The sequence below is a fragment of the Bufo gargarizans genome, chromosome 11 (assembly GCF_014858855.1).
Source record: "Bufo gargarizans isolate SCDJY-AF-19 chromosome 11, ASM1485885v1, whole genome shotgun sequence".
Taxonomy (NCBI): Eukaryota; Metazoa; Chordata; class Amphibia; order Anura; family Bufonidae; genus Bufo; species Bufo gargarizans.
Genome location: NC_058090.1, coordinates 89,025,425 through 89,049,324, shown reverse-complemented (window position 1 = coordinate 89,049,324; position 23,900 = coordinate 89,025,425). Strand labels below are relative to the sequence as shown.

The 23,900-nt window shown below is 45.3% G+C and overlaps 1 protein-coding gene across 1 annotated transcript in view; it reads left to right on the top strand.

Annotated features, from left to right (window-relative positions):
• Nucleotides 1–23,900, top strand: part of LOC122922197 — a 46,184-nt gene that overhangs the window by 4,545 nt on the left and 17,739 nt on the right. Inside the window, exons 3-4 of the mRNA XM_044272720.1 lie at nt 8,311–8,631; nt 18,827–19,147. Coding sequence (XP_044128655.1) covers nt 8,311–8,631; nt 18,827–19,147 — 642 coding nt within the window. The remainder of the gene's footprint in view (nt 1–8,310; nt 8,632–18,826; nt 19,148–23,900) is intronic.

Genomic DNA, 23,900 nt, shown 5'->3' with positions numbered 1-23,900 from the left:
AATCGAGCTTTTAAAATATGCAAATGACTTCACTACCAGCAAGTAGGGCGTCTACTTACTGGCAGCCGCCGCATCCTCCTTTCAAAAAAACGCCCCCTCCTCCTGCTGATTGACAGGGCCAGCGAGCGCTCTCCTCCTCCGGCTGGCCCTGTCTGCAATTCAAATCCCGCGCCTGCACCTTACGTGTCTTCATTCGGCGCAGGTGCTCTGAGAGAAGGACGCTCGCTTCCTCAGCACTTCCTCAGTGCGCCTGCGCCGATGACGTCTTCTCTTTCGGGTTTAGAGGTGACGTCATCGGCGCAGGCGCACTGAGTAAGCCCTTGACCACTTGACCCTGGATTAAAGGGACTGGCCATTTTAGGCCCCTTTCACACGAGCGAGTGCAATGCGTGATACGAATGCATTGCGCCCGCACGGAATCCGGACCCCTTCATTTCAATGGGGCTGTGTACATGAACGTTGGTTTTCACGCGTCACTTGTGTGTTGCGTGAAAATCGCAGCAGGTTCTATATTCTGCGTTTTTTCACTCAGCCCTGGCCCCATAGAAGTGAATAGGGCTGCGTGAAAAACGCATCACATCCACAAGCAAGTACGAAGGCGATGCGTTTTTCGCTGATGGTTGCTAAGAGATGGTGTTTGTAAACATTTCGTTTTTTATCACGCGTGTGAAAATCGCATCAATGCGCATTTGACCCGCGCGATAAAAACTGAACGCAAACAAAACGGAATAGACTTGTTTGCGAAATCGCACAGTTTTCAATGAACGCATCCGGACCTAATCCGGCCACGCTCGTCTGTAAGGGGCCTTAAAGGCGTTTTCCAAAATTCCCCCAGGATAGGTCATCGATACCCAATCGGTCCCCGACGGTCACCTGTTTGAAGAGGCTACATACATAGAAATCATGGGGCCCCATAGCAAAACTCAGAATTGGGCCCCCCCCCCCGCCCCCACAATAAAAAATAGAATTTTCGTAGCTGATCCGTTGAGATGTGGGGTTTAATCTGATATTGATGAGAAAAAAAAGCTTGTGAAGTGTTTTCATGAGTCTTTTTTTTTTTTTACTTTTAATAAAATTGTATGTGGATTATGTTTATGTCAGCACACGGCATCTAAAGGGTTACAATGGCAGAACTGGGACTTGCTCCAATGCCGCCAGCTGCATGTTATAACGGACACCAACAGGTAATGGTGCAAGCTCAGCTCCTGTGTCTGCCCCATGGATGTGCATGGACATAGCAGTAGCAGAAGATAATGAGGATTTAAAAAAATTATAATTATATGTGTGTATATATATATATATTTACTACGAGTTCTGAGGGGGCTCCTAGGACATGTGACATGATGATGATTGGTCACGTGGCCTAATCATAGTTCAGTCCCATTCAAGTGAATGGACCTGACCTGCAATACCAAGCATGGCCACTATACAATGTATAGCACCGAGCTTCATGAGCACTGCAGGCTCTTCAAAAAGCTGATCGGCGGGGGTGGGACCCCCACAGGTCAGAAAAAGAGAGAGGAAAATCCCTTTAACGTTTCTTTTCCAAATTTGCTAGAAGCAGCCCAGTAAGGCCCCTTTCACACAAGCGAGTTTTCCGCGCGGGTGCAATGCGTGACCTGTTCTACGTTGCGTGAAAAAACGCAGCATGTCCTATATTCTGCGTTTTTCACGCAGCCCTGGCCTCATAGAAGCGAATAGGGCTTCAGTGAAAAACGCATTGCAACGTTTTTTCACTTCTATGGGGCCAGAGCTGCGTGAAAAACGCTGAATATAGGACATGCTGCGTTTTTCACGCAACGCAGAACTCGTGTACACAGACCCATTGAAATGAATGGGTCAGGATTCAGTGCGGGTGCTATGCGTTTTGCTCGTGTGAAAGGGGCCTAAGGGTCTTTTTACACGAGCAGATTTCGGTACAAGATACTGGTCAGCTGCCATTTCCATGAGCCGATCGGGCAGGACAAAGGATTGATAATATGATCATTCATCCCCTGATCATTCATCCTCCTAAACAGTTGCATTTACACAAGGAGATTTTAGTGCCACATAAAAGATGTGGTCATGCAACGGGTAGTCAGCGACAGGTTTACATGGGACAAGGCTTGTTTGCTCCTGATCATGGGTCTCTTTCTGTGTATATGACCAGACCCATCCATCAGTGAGCCTCATTGGATAATAGCACTCAATGGAAACCCTTCCATCAGTGGCCACCCTGAGGACTGGCGCACAGTGCAGATAGGGGAGCGGGCAACGCTGCTCCACAGGGGGCCTCTGCTATGAACCTCTAATAACCATACATGAATAAGTGGATGATTGCACTCCTTCCAGCACACTTGGAAAGCTAATCTTAGTCCTCCTTCACACGAGCAATACAGAACTCGTCAGTGAAGTCCTGTCAGTTTACTTCAGTGTTTACTGCAAACACTGTTTTTGCACTTTGTCCGCCTTGATGTCATTAGTTTTTGATGCTTTTTTCACATGCAGAAAGAAACGCTAAATAATAATAACACCAGGACGGTGGAGTCACAGTCAAAGCTAGTTTTGGGTGGAGTTGAAGTCAGTAAGAGTGTTCTTAATATTGTATAATTAATTTATTAAAGAGTCATATACATTTAGAAATGTTAATTATACATACAGTCCTGATCAAAAGTTTAAGACCACTTGAAAAATGGCAAAAAATCATAGGTTCCAAGTAGAGCTTCACCATGCAACAAGAAGAAATGAGAGTGAGACAAAACATTTTTTGAGCATTCAACTAATTGAAAATAACAATTAACCACCTCAGCTCCCCTAGCTTAACCACTACAGGACCGCTGCACGCAGGATTGCGTCTTTGCGGCAGCCCTGTTATTCCTCCTGGACGCGCCAGGGCGTCATCTCGCGAGACGCGAGATTTCCTGTGAACGCGCGCACACAGGCACGCGCGTTCACAGGATCGGAAGGTAAACTAGTTGATCTACAGCCTGCCAGCGGCGAACGTTCGCTGGCAGGCTGTAGATGCGATTTTTTTAACCCCAAAAAAGGTATATTAGACGCTGTTTTGATAACAGCGTCTAATATACCTGCTACCTGGTCCTCTGGTGGTCCCTTTTGCTTGGGTCGACCACCAGAGGACACAGGCAGCTCTGTAATAAGTAGCACCAAACACCACTACACTACACCCCCCCTGTCACTTATTAACCCCTGATCACCCCATAGTAGACTCCCTGATCACCCCCCTGTCATTGATCACCCCCCTGTAAGGCTCCATTCAGACGTCCGTATGTGTTTTGCGGATCCGATCCATGGATCCGCGGATCCGCAAAACACATACGGACGTCTGAATGGAGCCTTACAGGGGGGGGGGGGTGATCAATGACATATAGACTCCCTGATCACCCCCCTGTCATTGATCACCCCCCTGTAAGGCTGGCTCCATTCAGAGGTCCGTATGTGTTTTGCGGATCCATGGATCGGATCCGCAAAACACATACGGACGTCTGAATGGAGCCTTACAGGGGGGTGATCACCCCATATAGACCCCCTGATCACCCCTCTGTAAGGCTGGCTCCATTCAGAGGTCCGTATGTGTTTTGCGGATCCATGGAAAACACATACGGATGTCTGAATGGAGCCTTACAGGGGGGTGATCAATGACAGGGGGGTGATCACCCCCCTGTCATTGATCACCCCCCTGTAAGGCTCCATTCAGACATTTTTTTGGCACAAGTTAGCGGAAATTGATTTTATTTTTTTGTTTTTGTTTTTTCTTACAAAGTCTCATATTCCACTAACTTGCGACAAAAAAAAAAAAATGTCACATGAACTCACCATACCCCTCACGGAATCCAAATGCGTAAATTTTTTTAGACATTTATATTCCAGACTTCTTCTCACGCTTTAGGGCCCCTAAAATGCCAGGGCAGTATAAATACCCCACATGTGACCCCATTTTGGAAAGAAGACACCCCAAGGTATTTTGTGAGGGGCATGGCGAGTTCATGTAAAATTTTATTTTTTGTCACAAGAAATCAATTTCCGCTAACTTGTGCCAACAAAAAATAATCTTCTATGAACTCGCCACGCCCCTCATTGAATACCTTGGGGTGTCTTCTTTCCAAAATGTGGTCACATGTGGGGTATTTATACTGGCCTGGCATATTAGGGGCCCTAAAGCGTGAGAAGAAGTCTGGGATCCAAATGTCTAAAAATGCCCTCCTAAAGGAATTTGGGCCCCTTTGCGCATCTAGGCTGCAAAAAAGTGTCACACATCTGGTATCGCCGTACTCAGGAGAAGTTGGGGAATGTGTTTTGGGGTGTCATTTTACATATACCCATGCTGGGTGAGAGAAATATCTTGGTCAAATGCCAACTTTGTATAAAAAAATGGGAAAAGTTGTCTTTTGCTGAGATATTTCTCTCACCCAGCATGGGTATATGTAAAATGACCCCCCAAAACACATTGCCCAACTTCTCCTGAGTACGGCGATACCAAAGAGCAACTTTAGGATTTCACAGGGCATTTTTTACACATTTTGATTTCAAACTACTTCTCACGCATCTGGGCCCGTAAAATGCCAGGGCAGTATAACTACCCCACAAGTGACCCCATTTTGGAAAGAAGACACCCCAAGGTATTTCGTAAGGGGCATAGTGAGTTTTTATTTTTTGTCACAAGTTAGTGGAATATGAGACTTTGTAAGGAAAAAAATAAAAATAAAAAAATCATGATTTTCCGCTAACTTGTGACAAAAAATAAAAAGTTCTATGAACTCACTATGCCCATCAGCGAATACCTTAGGGTGTCTACTTTCCGAAATGGGGTCATTTGTGGGGGTTTTCTACTGTCTGGGCATTGTAGAACCTCAGGAAACATGACAGGTGCTCAGAAAGTCAGAGCTGCTTCAAAAAGCGGAAATTCACATTTTTGTACCATAGTTTGTAAACGCTATAACTTTTACCCAAACCATTTTTTTTTTTGCCCAAACATTTTTTTTTATCAAAGACATGTAGAACTATAAATTTAGAGAAAAAATTATATATAGATGTCTTTTTTTTTGAAAAATTTTACAACTGAAAGTGAAAAATTTCATTTTTTTGCAAAAATTTCGGTAAATTTCGATTAATAACAAAAAAAGTTAAAATGTCAGCAGCAATGAAATACCACCAAATGAAAGCTCTATTAGTGAGAAGAAAAGGAGGTAAAATGCATTTGGGTGGTAAGTTCCATGACCGAGCGATAAACGGTGAAAGGAGTGTAGTGCCGAAGTGTAAAAAGTGGCCTGCAGCGCTCCAGATGGCGACTAAAATGGTCGCCAATGCGCCTTAAAATTTGCAGATGGCGACAAGACTTTTTAGCCTTGTCGCCATTTGCGACCGGGCTGCCGCGCTGTAGCTGGATATTGTGGCGGGGCACGGGCATAAGTGACGCGCTGTCATCTCAGACTTCTAGAGAAACAGACAGGAATGGAGCGGAGCTGAAGTAAGTGTCCATGGTGCTGTAACAGGAAGAGGCAGAGCCCACAGTCATGACAACTTAGCGGCGGCCTCGCTTTTTGGCAGTGTCGGGAGCAGCTTTCAGCCGGGGTGTGTGAGGTAGGCGCTCTTAGCGGGAAACTCTGTTGTTCTCGGGGCTGCTGTGTGAGTGGCACTGGTGTTCGGGGAGCAGGGCATAGCCAAAATGAGCGCAGCCGATCGGGAGATCATCCGTATCGCTAAGAAGATGGAGCGGATGGTGCAGAAGAAAAACACGGTCAGTGGTGCCTTCTGTGCCCGGCGGGTGAGGGGGAGCTGCCTGCTGTGGGCTCACTGAGGACGACTTACCTGCGGCCAGTGGGAGTCACCTGAGGACAAAGCAGGCTGACTGCAGGAGCTCTGCTCTGGGCCCTCAGGTCCTTCTCGGGTGGTATCAGAAGTGCCCCCTGATGCAGCAGAATACAGGCTGCTGTGAATGGAGGGCTGTATCTGAGGCATCAGGGTGACCAGCCTCACATAGGGTACTTTCACATTAGCGTTTTTCTTTTTCGGCATAGAGTTCCGTCACAGGGGCTCTATACCGGAAAAGAACTGATCAGGCATATACCCATGCATTCTGAATGGAGAGTAATCCGTTCAGGATGCATCAGGATGTCTTCAGTTCAGTCATTTTGACTGATCAGGCAAAAGATAAAACCGTAGCATGCTACGGTTTTATCTCCGGCCAAAAAAACTGAAGACTTGGCATTTTTTCCCATAGGAATGTATTAGTGCCGGATCCGGCATTCAAAATACCGGAATGCCGGATCTGTCCTTCCGGCATGCGCAGACCGGTAAAAATACAAGACCGATCCGTCTGTCCGCATGACATGCGGAGAGACGGACCCATCCTTGCAATGCATTTGTGATCCGGATCCGTCTCACAAATGCTTTCAGTCAGCGGCGGATCCGGCGGGCAGTTCCGACGACCGAACTGCCTGCCGGATCACACTGCCGCAAGTGTGAAAGTAGCCGAATACTCTAATTATTCCCTTTCTGATCAGGTTCTGACGTTAGGGATCTGTTCATGTTCATCGGTCTGTCAGGATCTCCAGTATCTGTTATACAGTAATTACATGTATTTTAAATTTGGCTCCTAAATTTTTCAGGTTAGGAGCCAATGGCTCCTTTGATATTTTTTTTAGTCTGGAGCCCTGGCCTGGTCATGAAGGGGGTTTAAGCTAGGGGGGCTGAAGTGGTCAAACTAATAGCACACAAAGAATTAAATGTTACCATGTTTTTATTGAACACACTAAGTTATGGTAGGCGGAGTCTGCCCTTGTTCTGCTGTAGCGCTGGCCAATCGCAGCGCAGAGCTCACAGCCTGGGAGAAAATAACCTCCCAGGCTGTGAGCTCTGCGCTGCGATTGGCCAGCGCTACAGCAGAACAAGGGCAGACTCCGCCTACCATAACTTTGTGACCGAAGATACAGGAGGGCATAGCAGGAGAACGGAGCGGCGCCCGGGGATAATAGTAAGTGCAGTGAGATCCCCGGGCGCCGCTCCCCATGTCTGTATAGTTAGTTCACATTGTCATAATCGGTGAAAGGTCCTCTTTAACATTGGGCAGGCCTGCAGTCATGTCTAGTCACATGTAATGCAAAGGGAGCAAGTCACTGCTGCGGCCTGTGATTGGCTGCAGCAGTCACGCATCTCCCTGTTAACGGATGTTGATATCGGTGCAGAGGGAAGCTGAAGGGCTGATCTGGGAGCCACATAGAGCGAGTCCAACAGCCGGGACCACGTGAGCATCATCTACACTGCCGTTTTGCCACGTTTGGAGGGCTGATTCAATCTCGGATAATCCCTTTAATGGTGTTATCCATGAATAGGTTACCTTTACAGGTGCACACAGCATGCCTCTGCTCTGGAAGATTTCTTACCATTATTACGTGTATAACAGTTTTTTTCAGCTTATTACATGCATAGTGCATTCCATATTTACTTCCAGGAATTTAGAAAATTTCAGGAATTTCAGAAATTCTATCTAAGGAGCCTGATTACTTACATGGTGAGAAAACGCCCAATGTCTCCATTTTACTACAGGAAATGTATTACTACTTACCTACCATTTATGGCTTAGTACCTCCACAGCCCTGAGTAACACACAGCATGTGCTAGCATCCGGATGGGAACAACGCCTATGTGAACAATGTGTTCATGTCTAATATAATTAAAAATCTTGGACGAGCTCTGCAATAGCAAAAAATCACTGCCGGCATGTGCTGGTATATGTCACATGATCGCCGCAGCCATTCAGTCTAATGTCGAAGACAGTGATTGGCTGCAGCAGTGACGTTCTGTCGCCAACATAGTGACCGTGTACTGACGTTGCAGTCTGTCAGTATGGAAACTCCCCTTGTCAGATGTTTTTATCCAAAGTGGTTGGACCCCATCCATTGTGTAGTAGTCATGGTGGGGTACTACAGCTGCAGCTCCCATGGAGGAGAACACTGCACCACCCGTCATCAGATGACAATGGACAGTCATTAAAGGGGTTGGCTCATCTGAGACATTGGTGGCATATCGCTAGGATATTCCTTCAATATCAGAGAGGTGTGACCCACACCTATCTTCAGAACAGGGCCCCCAAAGTGAAGGCAAGCACACCATGAATGCGTGGCCTCCTTCCATTCATCGCTATTGGCGTTCCGAAAATAGCTGAGCAAGAACTCGTCTTTTTACTAAACTCACATAGTATTAATACATTTCAATCCGTGAATCGGCAGAAATCCCACCGTACTAGCCCTAATCTTATAATGTCTGCGTTAAGTGTTTTTCCCTACACTACTAATGAAATGTTCATATCGACAGTTTCACCTGCAGAAAACTGCAGCAAGTCAAACGATGTGTACGCCATGCTCGGAGACAACTTGACTCTGCCGGTGTTTGTGGTCGAGACCAAACGAATAATAAAAATTGCATGGGTCAATTCACGAGCCGTTAAATTTGCCACGTCATATCCTAATGGTTCTATCGAAATCTGGGACAGTTATTACGCCAAAAGATTGACGACTTCCAGCAACGGCTCTTTGATTATCAATGACCTGAAGAAGGAAGATGTCAGCACCATCACGGCGACAATTTACTTGGGTGGAGACGATTGCTCACAGACGTATCACCTCAAAGTTGCAGGTAAAAAAAGGTTGTATTTATTAACCCCTTGAACACTAGGCCTAAAAGGATGACGATTATGTCTGTTTTTTGTTATTTATGCCTGCCCAAATTCTAACTTTATTTGTTGACTTTAATTTGTTTGAAGCTGGCAGGTGTTTGTGTTTTTTTATGTTTTTAACCCTTAGGATACCGGATGTTTTTCGTTTTTGCGTTTTCATTGTTCTTCGAGCCATAACTTTTTTTTATACTTCTGGGGTTCTGTTGTAGCATACCATGTAGTGGGAAGCGGTAAAAAAATACCAAATGGGGTGGAATAAAAAATAAAAATAAAATGAAATTCCTCCACCGTTTTACGGATTTTATTTCCACAGCATTTCGTTTGCGGCATAACTGATCTGTGCCCTTCATTCTCTGGGTCAGTGTGATTACAACATTATACCATATGTATAGGTTTTTTTATGTCTAGTTTGAAAATAATCTTAAACTTTGAAAAAAAACAACATCTGTTGAGTTGTGTGGGGGCTAATTTTTTGCGGGACAATGTATAGTTTTTATTTATACCATTTTGGAGTGTGTGTGACTTTTAGATCATTTTGTTTGGTAAGAAAAGCAATGAAAATATGAGAAATTGACAATTTTGACCCTTTTTTCTGTTACGCTATTTGCTGTTTTGGAAAAATATTTTAATAGTATGGGCGTTTTCGGTCGCAGTGATACACATGATGTTTATTAGGGATGAGCGAATCGACTTTGGATGAAACATCCGAAGTCGATTCACATAAAACTTCATTCTAATACTGTACTGAGCAGGAGCTCCGTACGGTGATAGAATGTATTGGCTCCAATGAGCCAAAGTTATTGCTTTGTGTAGTCTCGCGAGACTTTGCGCAATAACTTCATAAATTAATTTGTACTGTAAAAAAACATTTCCCGAACTCTGGTTCGGGAAATGATTTTTTTACAGTACAGTTTTATGCGAATCAACTTTGGATGTTTCATCCAAAGTCAATTCTCTCATCCCTAATGTTTATATATTTTTTGTTATTTATGTATTAATTTTTTTATTATACAGAAAGTGGGGTAATTTAAACTTTTATATATTATTTTTTTTATTTTTTATATATTATTATAATTTTTTATTTTTTTTTGTAATGATTTTGAAGCTGGTATTTGAGCATACAAAATCAATTAAAAAAAAAAAAAAATTATTCTGAGCAATCATGGATTTTCAAAATCCATTTATTATTGACAATTGCTCATTTCTTATGTTGACCTGCCACCTGGTGGCCAAAAAAGAATTGCAGCTTAAATGCCCCCAGCTTCTTTAGCGAGGCTGAGTGTATTGAAATCAATTAATGGCATCCCCACTGGCCACAGAGAATGCCGGTAAGAAGCCCGGAAGAGTAAGCTTCCATTTTTTTTCACCCTTTAGATGCCGTGATCACGGCATCTAAAGGCTTTAATTACAGCAATCAGCATTATTGCTGGTCGCGTTAATTAGCTGCGGGTCTCTGCTGTTTGAAACAGCGGAGACCTACAGGCCATGACGTCCGCTGCATGTGCGAGCCGGCACCATGTTTGCCTATCGCTCCAGTGCCGTACATGTACGGCGCTGGTAGCGAAAGGGTTAAGGTAAATGTAAGGGTCCTAGTCCTATGTAAGGGTCCTAGTCTTATAACTGGTCAGTTGGGGACAGTTGGCGATATAACTAGTTAGCTGGGGTTCGTTTACATGGAGCAGTTAACATGACTGTATGTGATTAATGTAATTGTTTATTGGTATGCAGTTTCATATTTAACCGAGGCAGTGTACATAAAGCTTACACTCTGCTGCAAGAGTGTATCCGGTCCTGGCCATTTAGCTAATGACAGTCTGTGACATTCCCATCACACCTCCCAAATGCATTGGGGTCATCATGGCAACCAATAGCTGAAGAAGGCCACCAGGTCTGCCATATTTCTTCACCTATTAGGTCCTGCCATAATATACTGCAGTGCAGAAATATTGCATTATATCAGCTTGAATGTTCAAGTCTCTTAAAAGTTTTTTTTTTGGAAATGATTTAACCACTTCAGCCCCGCTAGGTGAAACCCCCTTCATGACCAGAGCACTTTTTACACTTCGGCACTACACTACTTTCACCGTTTATCGCTCGGTCATGCAACTTACCACCCAAATGAATTTTACCTCCTTTTCTTCTCACTAATGGAGCTTTCATTTGGTGGTATTTCATTGCTGCTGGCATTTTTACTTTTTTTGTTATTAATCAAAATGTAACGATTTTTTTTGCAAAAAAATGACATTTTTCACTTTCAGCTGTAAAATTTTGCAAAAAAAACGACATCCATATATAAATTTTTCGCTAAATTTATAGTTCTACATGTCTTTGATAAAAAAAAAATGTTTGGGCAAAAAAAAAATGGTTTGGGTAAAAGTTATAGCATTTACAAACTATGGTACAAAAATGTGAATTTCCGCTTTTTGAAACAGCTCTGACTTTCTGAGCACCTGTCATGATTCCTGAGGTTCTACAATGCCCAGACAGTAGAAAAAACCCACAAATGACCCCATTTCGGAAAGTAGACACCCTAAGGTATTCGCTGATGGGCATAGTGAGTTCATAGAACTTTTTTTTTTTTGTCACAAGTTAGCGGAAAATGATGATTATTTTTTTTTTTTTTTTTTCTTACAAAGTCTCATATTCCACTAACTTGCGACAAAAAATAAAAAATTCTAGGAACTCACCATGCCCCTCACAGAATACCTTGGGGTGTCTTATTTCCAAAATGGGGTCACTTGTGGGGTAGTTATACTGCCCTGGCAATTTAGGGGCCCAAATGTGTGAGAAGTACCTTGCAATCAAAATGTGTAAAAAATGACTGGTGAAATCCAAAAGGTGCACTTTGGAATATGCGCCCCTTTGCCCACCTTGGCAGCAAAAAAGTGTGACACATCTGGTATCGCCGTACTCAGGAGAAGTTGGGGAATGTGTTTTGGGGTGTCATTTTACATATACCCATGCTGGGTGAGAAAAATATCTTGGTCAAATGCCAACTTTGTATAAAAAAATGGGAAAAGTTGTCTTTTGCCAAGATATTTCTCTCACCCAGCATGGGTATATGTAAAATGACACCCCAAAACACATTCCCCAACTTCTCCTGAGTACGGCGATACCAGATGTGTGACACTTTTTTGCTGCCAAGGTGGGCAAAGGGGCACATATTCCAAAGTGCACCTTTCAGATTTTGCAGGCCATTTTTTACACATTTTGATTGCAAGGTACTTCTTACACATTTGGGCCCCTAAATTGCCAGGGCAGTATAACTACGCCACAAGTGACCCCATTTTGGAAAGAAGACACCCCAAGGTATTCCGTGAGGGGCATGGCGAGTTCCTAGAATTTTTTATTTTTTGTCACAAGTTAGCGGAAAATGATGATTTTTTTTTTTTCTCTTTTTTCCTTACAAAGTCTCATATTCCACTAACTTGCGACAAAAAATAAAAAATTCTAGGAACTCGCCATGCCCCTCACGGAATACCTTGGGGTGTCTTCTTTCCAAAATGGGGTCACTTGTGGCGTAGTTATACTGCCCTGGCAATTTAGGGGCCCAAATGTGTGAGAAGTACCTTGCAATCAAAATGTGTAAAAAATGACCGGTGAAATCCGAAAGGTGCACTTTGGAATATGTGCCCCTTTGCCCACCTTGGCATCAAAAAAGTGTCACACATCTGGTATCGCCGTACTCAGGAGAAGTTGGGGAATGTGTTTTGGGGTGTCATTTTACATATACCCATGCTGGGTGAGAGAAATATCTTGGCAAAAGACAACTTTTCCCATTTTTTTATACAAAGTTGGCATTTGACCAAGATATTTTTCTCACCCAGCATGGGTATATGTAAAATGACACCCCAAAACACATTGCCCAACTTCTCCTGAGTACGGCGATACCAGATGTGTCACACTTTTTTGCTGCCAAGGTGGGCAAAGGGGCACATATTCCAAAGTGCACCTTTCGGATTTTGCAGGGCATTTTTTACACATTTTGATTGCAAAGTTCTTCTCACACATTTGGGCCCCTAAATTGCCAGGGCAGTATAACTACGCCACAAGTGACCCCATTTTGGAAAGAAGACACCCCAAGGTATTCCGTGAGGGGCATGGCGAGTTCCTAGAATTTTTTATTTTTTGTCGCAAGTTAGTGGAATATGAGACTTTGTAAGGAAAAAAGAAAAAAAAAGAAAAATCATCATTTTCCGCTAAATTGTGACAAAAAATAAAAAATTCTAGGAACTCGCCGTGCCCCCCACGGAATACCTTGGGGTGTCTTCTTTCCAAAATGGGGTCACTTGTGGCGTAGTTATACTGCCCTGGCAATTTAGGGGCCCAAATGTGTAAGAAGTACCTTGCAATCAAAATGTGTAAAAAATGGCCTACGAAATCCGAAAGGTGCCCCTTTGCCCACCTTGGCTGCAAAAAAGTGTCACACATGTGGTATCGCCGTACTCAGGAGAAGTTGGGGAATGTGTTTTGGGGTGTCATTTTACATATACCCATGCTGGGTGAGAGAAATATCTTGGCAAAAGACAACTTTTCCCATTTTTTTTATACAAAGTTGGCATTTGACCAAGATATTTTTCTCACCCAGCATGGGTATATGTAAAATGACACCCCAAAACACATTGCCCAACTTCTCCTGAGTACGGCGATACCACATGTGTGACACTTTTTTGCAGCCTAGATGCGCAAAGGGGCCCAAATTCCTTTTAGGAGGGCATTTTTAGACATTTGGATCCCAGACTTCTTCTCACACTTTCGGGCCCCTAAAAATCCAGGGCAGTATAAATACCCCACATGTGACCCCACTTTGGAAAGAAGACACCCCAAGGTATTCAATGAGGGGCCTGGCAAGTTCCTAGAATTTTTTTTTTTTTTGCATAAGTTAGCGGAAATTTATTTTTATTGCTTTTTTCTCACAAAGTCTCCCTTTCCGCTAACTTAGCACAAAAATTTCAATCTTTCATGGACTCAATATGCCCCTCACGGAATACCTTGGGGTGTCTTCTTTCCGAAATGGGGTCACATGTGGGGTATTTATACTGCCCTGGCTTTTTAGGGGCCCTAAAGCGTGAGAAGAAGTCTGGAATATAAATGTCTAAAAATGTTTACGCATTTGGATTCCGTGAGGGGTATGGTGCGTCCATGTGAGATTTTATTTTTTGACACAAGTTAGTGGAATATGAGACTTTGTAAGAAAAAACAAAAACAAAAACAAACAAAAAATTTCCGCTAACTTGTGCCCAAAAAAATGGCTGAATGGAGCCTTACCAGGGGGGGAGTGATCAATGACAGGGGGGTGATCAATGACAGGGGGGTGATCACCCATATAGACTCCCTGATCACCCCCCTGTCATTGATCACCCCCCCTGTAAGGCTCCATTCAGACATCCGCATGATTTTTTACGGATCCATGGATACATGGATCGGATCCACAGAACGCATGCGGACGTCTGAATGGAGCCTTACAGGGGGGTTATCAATGACAGGGGGTGATCAGGGTGATCACCCCCCTGTCACTGACCACCCCCCCTGTAAGGCTCCATTCAGACATCCGCATGATTTTTTACGGATCCATGGATACATGGATTGGATCCACAAAATGCATGCGGACGTCTGAATGGAGCCTTACAGGGGGGTTATCAATGACAGGGGGTGATCAGGGTAATCAGGGTGATCACCCCCCTGTCACTGATCACCCCCCCTGTAAGGCTCCATTCAGACATCCGCATGATTTTTTACGGATCCATGGATACATGGATCGGATCCACAAAACGCATGCGGACGTCTGAATGGAGCCTTACAGGGGGGTTATCAATGACAGGGGGTGATCAGGGTGATCACCCCCCTGTCACTGACCACCCCCCCTGTAAGGCTCCATTCAGACATCCGCATGATTTTTTACGGATCCATGGATACATGGATCGGATCCACAAAATGCATGCGGACGTCTGAATGGAGCCTTACAGGGGGGTTATCAATGACAGGGGGTGATCAGGGTAATCAGGGTGATCACCCCCCTGTCACTGATCACCCCCCCTGTAAGGCTCCATTCAGACATCCGCATGATTTTTTACGGATCCATGGATACATGGATCGGATCCACAAAATGCATGCGGGCGTCTGAATGGAGCCTTACAGGGGGGTTATCAATGACAGGGGGTGATCAGGGTAATCAGGGTGATCACCCCCCTGTCACTGATCACCCCCCCTGTAAGGCTCCATTCAGACATCCGCATGATTTTTTACGGATCCATGGATACATGGATCGGATCCACAAAATGCATGCGGACGTCTGAATGGAGCCTTACAGGGGGGTTATCAATGACAGGGGGTGATCAGCGTAATCAGGGTGATCACCCCCCTGTCACTGATCCCCCCCCCCTGTAAGGCTCCATTCAGACATCCGCATGATTTTTTACGGATCCATGGATACATGGATCGGATCCACAAAACGCATGCGGACGTCTGAATGGAGCCTTACAGGGGGGTTATCAATGACAGGGGGTGATCAGGGTAATCAGGGTGATCACCCCCCTGTCACTGATCACCCCCCCTGTAAGGCTCCATTCAGACATCCGCATGATTTTTTACGGATCCATAAAATGCATGCGGACGTCTGAATGGAGCCTTACAGGGGGGTTATCAATGACAGGGGGGTGATCAGGGAGTGTATATGGGTGATCACCCGCCTGTCATTGATCACCCCCTGTAAGGCTCCATTCAGACGTCCGTATGCTGTTTTGCGGATCCGATCCATGTATCCATGGATCCGTAAAAATCATGCGGACATCTGAATGGTGCCTTACAGGGTGGTGATCAATGACGGGGGTGATCAATGACAGGGGGTGATCAGGGAGTGTATATGGGTGATCACCCGCCTGTCATTGATCACCCCCCTGTAAGGCTCCATTCAGACGTCCGTATGCTTTTTGCGGATCCGATCCATGTATCCGTGGATCCGTAAAAATCATACGGACGTCTGAACGGAGCCTGACAGGGCGGTGATCAATGACAGGGCGGTGATCAATGACAGGGCGGTGATCAGGGAGTTTATATGGGGTGATCAGGGGTTTATAAGGGGTTAATAAGTGACCGGGGGGGGGGGGGGGGGTGTAGTGTAGTGTAGTGTGGTGTTTGGTGGGACTGTACTGACCTACCTGAGTCCTCTGGTGGTCGATCCTAACAAAAGGGACCACCAGAGGACCAGGTAGGAGGTATATTAGACGCTGTTATGAAAACAGCGTCTAATATACCTGTTAGGGGTTAAAAAATTCGGATCTCCAGCCTGCCAGCGAGCGATCGCCGCTGGCAGGCTGGAGATCCACTCGCTTACCTTCCGTTCCTGTGAGCGCGCGCTCCTGTGTGCGCGCGTTCACAGGAAATCCCGGCCCTCGCGAGATGACGCGTATATGCGTCGTTGAGCGCAGGGCTGCCACCTCCGGAACGCACATGTGCGTTAGGCGGTCCGGAGGTGGTTAAAATGGCTGACAGCAGCCTGTCCTAGAATGTGAGCAGGCCTGGTTGCCACCGTTTGCCCAGTTGCCTAGGGCTTGAGGGAGTGGGCCCTCGCTACACTGCTCTGATGGTAATTATGTGATCTTGCCTGTGATATGCCATCATGGCTGAGCAGCCTGACAGGAAAACTCACTAATATGTGGTATATGTAAGTGCCGAACTGTAGTGTGGGCTCACCACCCTGGGCAGCTCTGAAAGTGATGGCAACCCGTTCTGCTCACATTTTAGGACAGGTTGCTGGCTGCCATTGTAAATCATTCTTGGAGAACCTCCTAGTAGCGTTGACCATGCTGATAAAAAAAAAAAAAACGATACCCTGATCGTTTCCTGAACCTTTTCAGGACACATGACGTACCGGTACGGCATGTATAATTCCGATCACCGGCGGGCGGTGATCGGAACCCGGTGCCTGCTCAAATCATTGAGCAGACGGCACCTTGGCTATATGCCCCCCCCCCCCCCCCGTGTCGGAAATCGCCGCAAACCGCAGTTCACTTCAGACCTGTGGTTTGCAGCTTTTGCCTGTGGTTGCGGCGGTGATCGGGCGTGCCATACCCAATACCGGAATGCCGGATCTGTCCTTCCGGCATGCGCAGACCGGTAAAAATACAAGACCGATCCGTCTGTCCGCATGACATGCGGAGAGACGGACCCATCCTTGCAATGCATTTGTGATCCGGATCCGTCTCACAAATGCTTTCAGTCAGCGGCGGATCCGGCGGGCAGTTCCGACGACCGAACTGCCTGCCGGATCACACTGCCGCAAGTGTGAAAGTAGCCGAATACTCTAATTATTCCCTTTCTGATCAGGTTCTGACGTTAGGGATCTGTTCATGTTCATCGGTCTGTCAGGATCTCCAGTATCTGTTATACAGTAATTACATGTATTTTAAATTTGGCGACTAAAAATTTAATTTGGCTCCTAAATTTTTCAGGTTAGGAGCCAATGGCTCCTTTGATATTTTTTTTAGTCTGGAGCCCTGGCCTGGTCATGAAGGGGGTTTAAGCTAGGGGGGCTGAAGTGGTCAAACTAATAGCACACAAAGAATTAAATGTTACCATGTTTTTATTGAACACACTAAGTTATGGTAGGCGGAGTCTGCCCTTGTTCTGCTGTAGCGCTGGCCAATCGCAGCGCAGAGCTCACAGCCTGGGAGAAAATAACCTCCCAGGCTGTGAGCTCTGCGCTGCGATTGGCCAGCGCTACAGCAGAACAAGGGCAGACTCCGCCTACCATAACTTTGTGACCGAAGATACAGGAGGGCATAGCAGGAGAACGGAGCGGCGCCCGGGGATAATAGTAAGTGCAGTGAGATCCCCGGGCGCCGCTCCCCATGTCTGTATAGTTAGTTCACATTGTCATAATCGGTGAAAGGTCCTCTTTAACATTGGGCAGGCCTGCAGTCATGTCTAGTCACATGTAATGCAAAGGGAGCAAGTCACTGCTGCGGCCTGTGATTGGCTGCAGCAGTCACGCATCTCCCTGTTAACGGATGTTGATATCGGTGCAGAGGGAAGCTGAAGGGCTGATCTGGGAGCCACATAGAGCGAGTCCAACAGCCGGGACCACGTGAGCATCATCTACACTGCCGTTTTGCCACGTTTGGAGGGCTGATTCAATCTCGGATAATCCCTTTAATGGTGTTATCCATGAATAGGTTACCTTTACAGGTGCACACAGCATGCCTCTGCTCTGGAAGATTTCTTACCATTATTACGTGTATAACAGTTTTTTTCAGCTTATTACATGCATAGTGCATTCCATATTTACTTCCAGGAATTTAGAAAATTTCAGGAATTTCAGAAATTCTATCTAAGGAGCCTGATTACTTACATGGTGAGAAAACGCCCAATGTCTCCATTTTACTACAGGAAATGTATTACTACTTACCTACCATTTATGGCTTAGTACCTCCACAGCCCTGAGTAACACACAGCATGTGCTAGCATCCGGATGGGAACAACGCCTATGTGAACAATGTGTTCATGTCTAATATAATTAAAAATCTTGGACGAGCTCTGCAATAGCAAAAAATCACTGCCGGCATGTGCTGGTATATGTCACATGATCGCCGCAGCCAATCAGTCTAATGTCGAAGACAGTGATTGGCTGCAGCAGTGACGTTCTGTCACCAACATAGTGACCGTGTACTGACGTTGCAGTCTGTCAGTATGGAAACTCCCCTTGTCAGATGTTTTTATCCAAAGTGGTTGGACCCCATCCATTGTGTAGTAGTCATGGTGGGGTACTACAGCTGCAGCTCCCATGGAGGAGAACACTGCACCACCCGTCATCAGATGACAATGGACAGTCATTAAAGGGGTTGGCTCATCTGAGACATTGGTGGCATATCGCTAGGATATTCCTTCAATATCAGAGAGGTGTGACCCACACCTATCTTCAGAACAGGGCCCCCAAAGTGAAGGCAAGCACACCATGAATGCGTGGCCTCCTTCCATTCATCGCTATTGGCGTTCCGAAAATAGCTGAGCAAGAACTCGTCTTTTTACTAAACTCACATAGTATTAATACATTTCAATCCGTGAATCGGCAGAAATCCCACCGTACTAGCCCTAATCTTATAATGTCTGCGTTAAGTGTTTTTCCCTACACTACTAATGAAATGTTCATATCGACAGTTTCACCTGCAGAAAACTGCAGCAAGTCAAACGATGTGTACGCCATGCTCGGAGACAACTTGACTCTGCCGGTGTTTGTGGTCGAGACCAAACGAATAATAAAAATTGCATGGGTCAATTCACGAGCCGTTAAATTTGCCACGTCATATCCTAATGGTTCTATCGAAATCTGGGACAGTTATTACGCCAAAAGATTGACGACTTCCAGCAACGGCTCTTTGATTATCAATGACCTGAAGAAGGAAGATGTCAGCACCATCACGGCGACAATTTACTTGGGTGGAGACGATTGCTCACAGACGTATCACCTCAAAGTTGCAGGTAAAAAAAGGTTGTATTTATTAACCCCTTGAACACTAGGCCTAAAAGGATGACGATTATGTCTGTTTTTTGTTATTTATGCCTGCCCAAATTCTAACTTTATTTGTTGACTTTAATTTGTTTGAAGCTGGCAGGTGTTTGTGTTTTTTTATGTTTTTAACCCTTAGGATACCGGATGTTTTTCGTTTTTGCGTTTTCATTGTTCTTCGAGCCATAACTTTTTTTTATACTTCTGGGGTTCTGTTGTAGCATACCATGTAGTGGGAAGCGGTAAAAAAATACCAAATGGGGTGGAATAAAAAATAAAAATAAAATGAAATTCCTCCACCGTTTTACGGATTTTATTTCCACAGCATTTCGTTTGCGGCATAACTGATCTGTGCCCTTCATTCTCTGGGTCAGTGTGATTACAACATTATACCATATGTATAGGTTTTTTTATGTCTAGTTTGAAAATAATCTTAAACTTTGAAAAAAAACAACATCTGTTGAGTTGTGTGGGGGCTAATTTTTTGCGGGACAATGTATAGTTTTTATTTATACCATTTTGGAGTGTGTGTGACTTTTAGATCATTTTGTTTGGTAAGAAAAGCAATGAAAATATGAGAAATTGACAATTTTGACCCTTTTTTCTGTTACGCTATTTGCTGTTTTGGAAAAATATTTTAATAGTATGGGCGTTTTCGGTCGCAGTGATACACATGATGTTTATTAGGGATGAGCGAATCGACTTTGGATGAAACATCCGAAGTCGATTCACATAAAACTTCATTCTAATACTGTACTGAGCAGGAGCTCCGTACGGTGATAGAATGTATTGGCTCCAATGAGCCAAAGTTATTGCTTTGTGTAGTCTCGCGAGACTTTGCGCAATAACTTCATAAATTAATTTGTACTGTAAAAAAACATTTCCCGAACTCTGGTTCGGGAAATGATTTTTTTACAGTACAGTTTTATGCGAATCAACTTTGGATGTTTCATCCAAAGTCAATTCTCTCATCCCTAATGTTTATATATTTTTTGTTATTTATGTATTAATTTTTTTATTATACAGAAAGTGGGGTAATTTAAACTTTTATATATTATTTTTTTTAATTTTTTATATATTATTATAATTTTTTATTTTTTTTTGTAATGATTTTGAAGCTGGTATTTGAGCATACAAAATCAATTTAAAAAAAAAAAAAAATTATTCTGAGCAATCATGGATTTTCAAAATCCATTTATTATTGACAATTGCTCATTTCTTATGTTGACCTGCCACCTGGTGGCCAAAAAAGAATTGCAGCTTAAATGCCCCCAGCTTCTTTAGCGAGGCTGAGTGTATTGAAATCAATTAATGGCATCCCCACTGGCCACAGAGAATGCCGGTAAGAAGCCCGGAAGAGTAAGCTTCCATTTTTTTTCACCCTTTAGATGCCGTGATCACGGCATCTAAAGGCTTTAATTACAGCAATCAGCATTATTGCTGGTCGCGTTAATTAGCTGCGGGTCTCTGCTGTTTGAAACAGCGGAGACCTACAGGCCATGACGTCCGCTGCATGTGCGAGCCGGCACCATGTTTGCCTATCGCTCCAGTGCCGTACATGTACGGCGCTGGTAGCGAAAGGGTTAAGGTAAATGTAAGGGTCCTAGTCCTATGTAAGGGTCCTAGTCTTATAACTGGTCAGTTGGGGACAGTTGGCGATATAACTAGTTAGCTGGGGTTCGTTTACATGGAGCAGTTAACATGACTGTATGTGATTGATGTAATTGTTTATTGGTATGCAGTTTCATATTTAACCGAGGCAGTGTACATAAAGCTTACACTCTGCTGCAAGAGTGTATCCGGTCCTGGCCATTTAGCTAATGACAGTCTGTGACATTCCCATCACACCTCCCAAATGCATTGGGGTCATCATGGCAACCAATAGCTGAAGAAGGCCACCAGGTCTGCCATATTTCTTCACCTATTAGGTCCTGCCATAATATACTGCAGTGCAGAAATATTGCATTATATCAGCTTGAATGTTCAAGTCTCTTAAAAGTTTTTTTTTTGGAAATGATTTAAAATGGCTGACAGCAGCCTGTCCTAGAATGTGAGCAGGCCTGGTTGCCACCGTTTGCCCAGTTGCCTAGGGCTTGAGGGAGTGGGCCCTCGCTACACTGCTCTGATGGTAATTATGTGATCTTGCCTGTGATATGCCATCATGGCTGAGCAGCCTGACAGGAAAACTCACTAATATGTGGTATATGTAAGTGCCGAACTGTAGTGTGGGCTCACCACCCTGGGCAGCTCTGAAAGTGATGGCAACCCGTTCTGCTCACATTTTAGGACAGGTTGCTGGCTGCCATTGTAAATCATTCTTGGAGAACCTCCTAGTAGCGTTGACCATGCTGATAAAAAAAAAAAAAACGATACCCTGATCGTTTCCTGAACCTTTTCAGGACACATGACGTACCGGTACGGCATGTTGTCCTGGTACTTAAGGACACATGACGTACCGGTACGTCATGTATAATTCCGATCACCGGCGGGCGGTGATCAGAACCCGGTGCCTGCTCAAATCATTGAGCAGACGGCACCTTGGCTATATGCCCCCCCCCCCGTGTCGGAAATCGCCGCAAACCGCAGTTCACTTCAGACCTGTGGTTTGCAGCTTTTGCCTGTGGTTGCGGCGGTGATCGGGCGTGCCATCGGGTCCCCATGCGGCTGTAGTGGGGACCCGATGGCATGGAAGGCAGCGCGATGCCTAAGGAAGGCATCGCGCTGCCTTCCGGTGACGAGCCTGTGAGATCCAGCCCCTCCCACAGGTTTAGCTCCGTGGATTCCACTATTATGGAGTGGGGGATATGTGGATGGCACTGTTATGGGGTGGGGGATCTGTGGGTGACACATATATATAGCAGTGCCATCAACAGATCCACCCCCCATAACAGTGCCATCCACAGATCACCCCCCCATAACAGTGCCACCCACAGATCATTCCCCCCCCCCCATAACAGTGCCATCCACAGATCCCTCCATAACAGTGCCACCCACAGATCCCTCCATAACAGTGCCACCCACAGATCCCCCCATAACAGTGCCACCCACAGATCCCCCCCATAACAGTGCCACCCACAGATCCCCCATAGTAGTGTCATGCACAGACCACCATTAGTTCAAAACCTACCAAAAGCACACCTTTTGGTTAAAAATATATTTTTTCTTATTTTCCTCCTCAAAAACCTATGTGCGTCTTATAGGGCAAAAAATACGGTAATTATTTAAATTTTCATAATTCCCAGGGAACCCCTTTAACCGTTGCCCATCACTGAGAAAACAACATTATTAATAATATGCAAATGAACTTACTGGTGGGGCCGGCCTGAGTCCTCAGAGCATCGGTTTGTTACACCCCTTCAGCTTCAGTCCCTCCCTCTTCCCCTGGATAGACAGGGCTAGACATTTCATCTAGCCCAGTCTTCTTGCCCTTGCGTCGTATCTCCCGATCTCGGTGTTTGTTTAGTGGATCTCCTGCTGCGCTCCAAGCAGCACAGATTCCAACTGTGCAATCACTGAGACCTGTCATCTCACGCCTGCACCGTGTGTCCTGAGATCCACTGAGAAAATGTAGAGTCCGAGAGACGTAGCGCAGGGACAAGAAGAATGGCGTAAATTTCACGTCTAGCCCTGTCAATCCAGGGGAATGTGGGATGGGCTAAAGCTTAAAAGGTGTAACAATCTGGTGCTCCGAGGGCTCTGGCTGGCCCGTCGGCACTCCAGGAAGATCATTTGCATATCAATTTAAACAGTTTTCTTAGGCTGCGTTCAGCCGGACAAATAATTGGATGCAATTGTTTTTGTCCGGCTAAAACCCAGCATTTATGCCGGAAATGGGCAGGATCACCGCCGGACCTCATTGCAGTCAATGGCGATCCAACAATGAAATAGAGAATCCGGCAGGCTATTCCAGAACAGAGAGGCAGGCGGGGACGAGCCATTGGCTGCTCCCCCACCACCACCCCAACACCGGATGTTTTCATCCGCGCACGGGGAGAAGCTGCAGCAGCGGTGCGGGGACCAGGAGCGGCGCAGGGAGCGAGGTAAGTATATTCACTGTGAGGGGCCCGGCATATGGGGGACATTTTTATAGTATTGGATAATCCCTTTAACATATTGTCTAGACTATACAACGCAAGTTTTAGATGGAGGAAAACAAGGAAAAATTTTATAGATCTGTGGATGACACACTGCTATGGGGGATCTGTAGATGACACTGTTATGGAGGATCTGTGGATGACACACTGTTGTGGAGGATCTGTGGATGACACACTATTGTGGAGGATCTGTGGATGACACACTATTGTGGAGGATCTATGGATGACACACTGTTGTGGAGGATCTGCGGATGACACCCTGTTGTGGAGGATCTGCGGATGACACACTGTTTTGGAGGATCTGCGGATGGCACACTGTTGTGGAGGATCTGCGGATGACACACTGTTGTGGAGGATCTGCGGATGACACACTGTTGTGGAGGATCTGTGGAGGACACACTATTGTGGAGGATCTATGGATGACACACTGTTGTGGAGGATCTGTGGAGGACACACTGTTGAGGATCTGTGGAGGACACACTGTTGTGGAGGATCTGTGGAGGACACACTGTTGTGGAGAATCTGTGGAGGACACACTGTTGTGGAGAATCTGTGGAGGACACACTGTTGTGGAGGATCTGTGGAGGACACACTGTTGTGGAGGATCTGTGGAGGACACACTGTTGTGGAG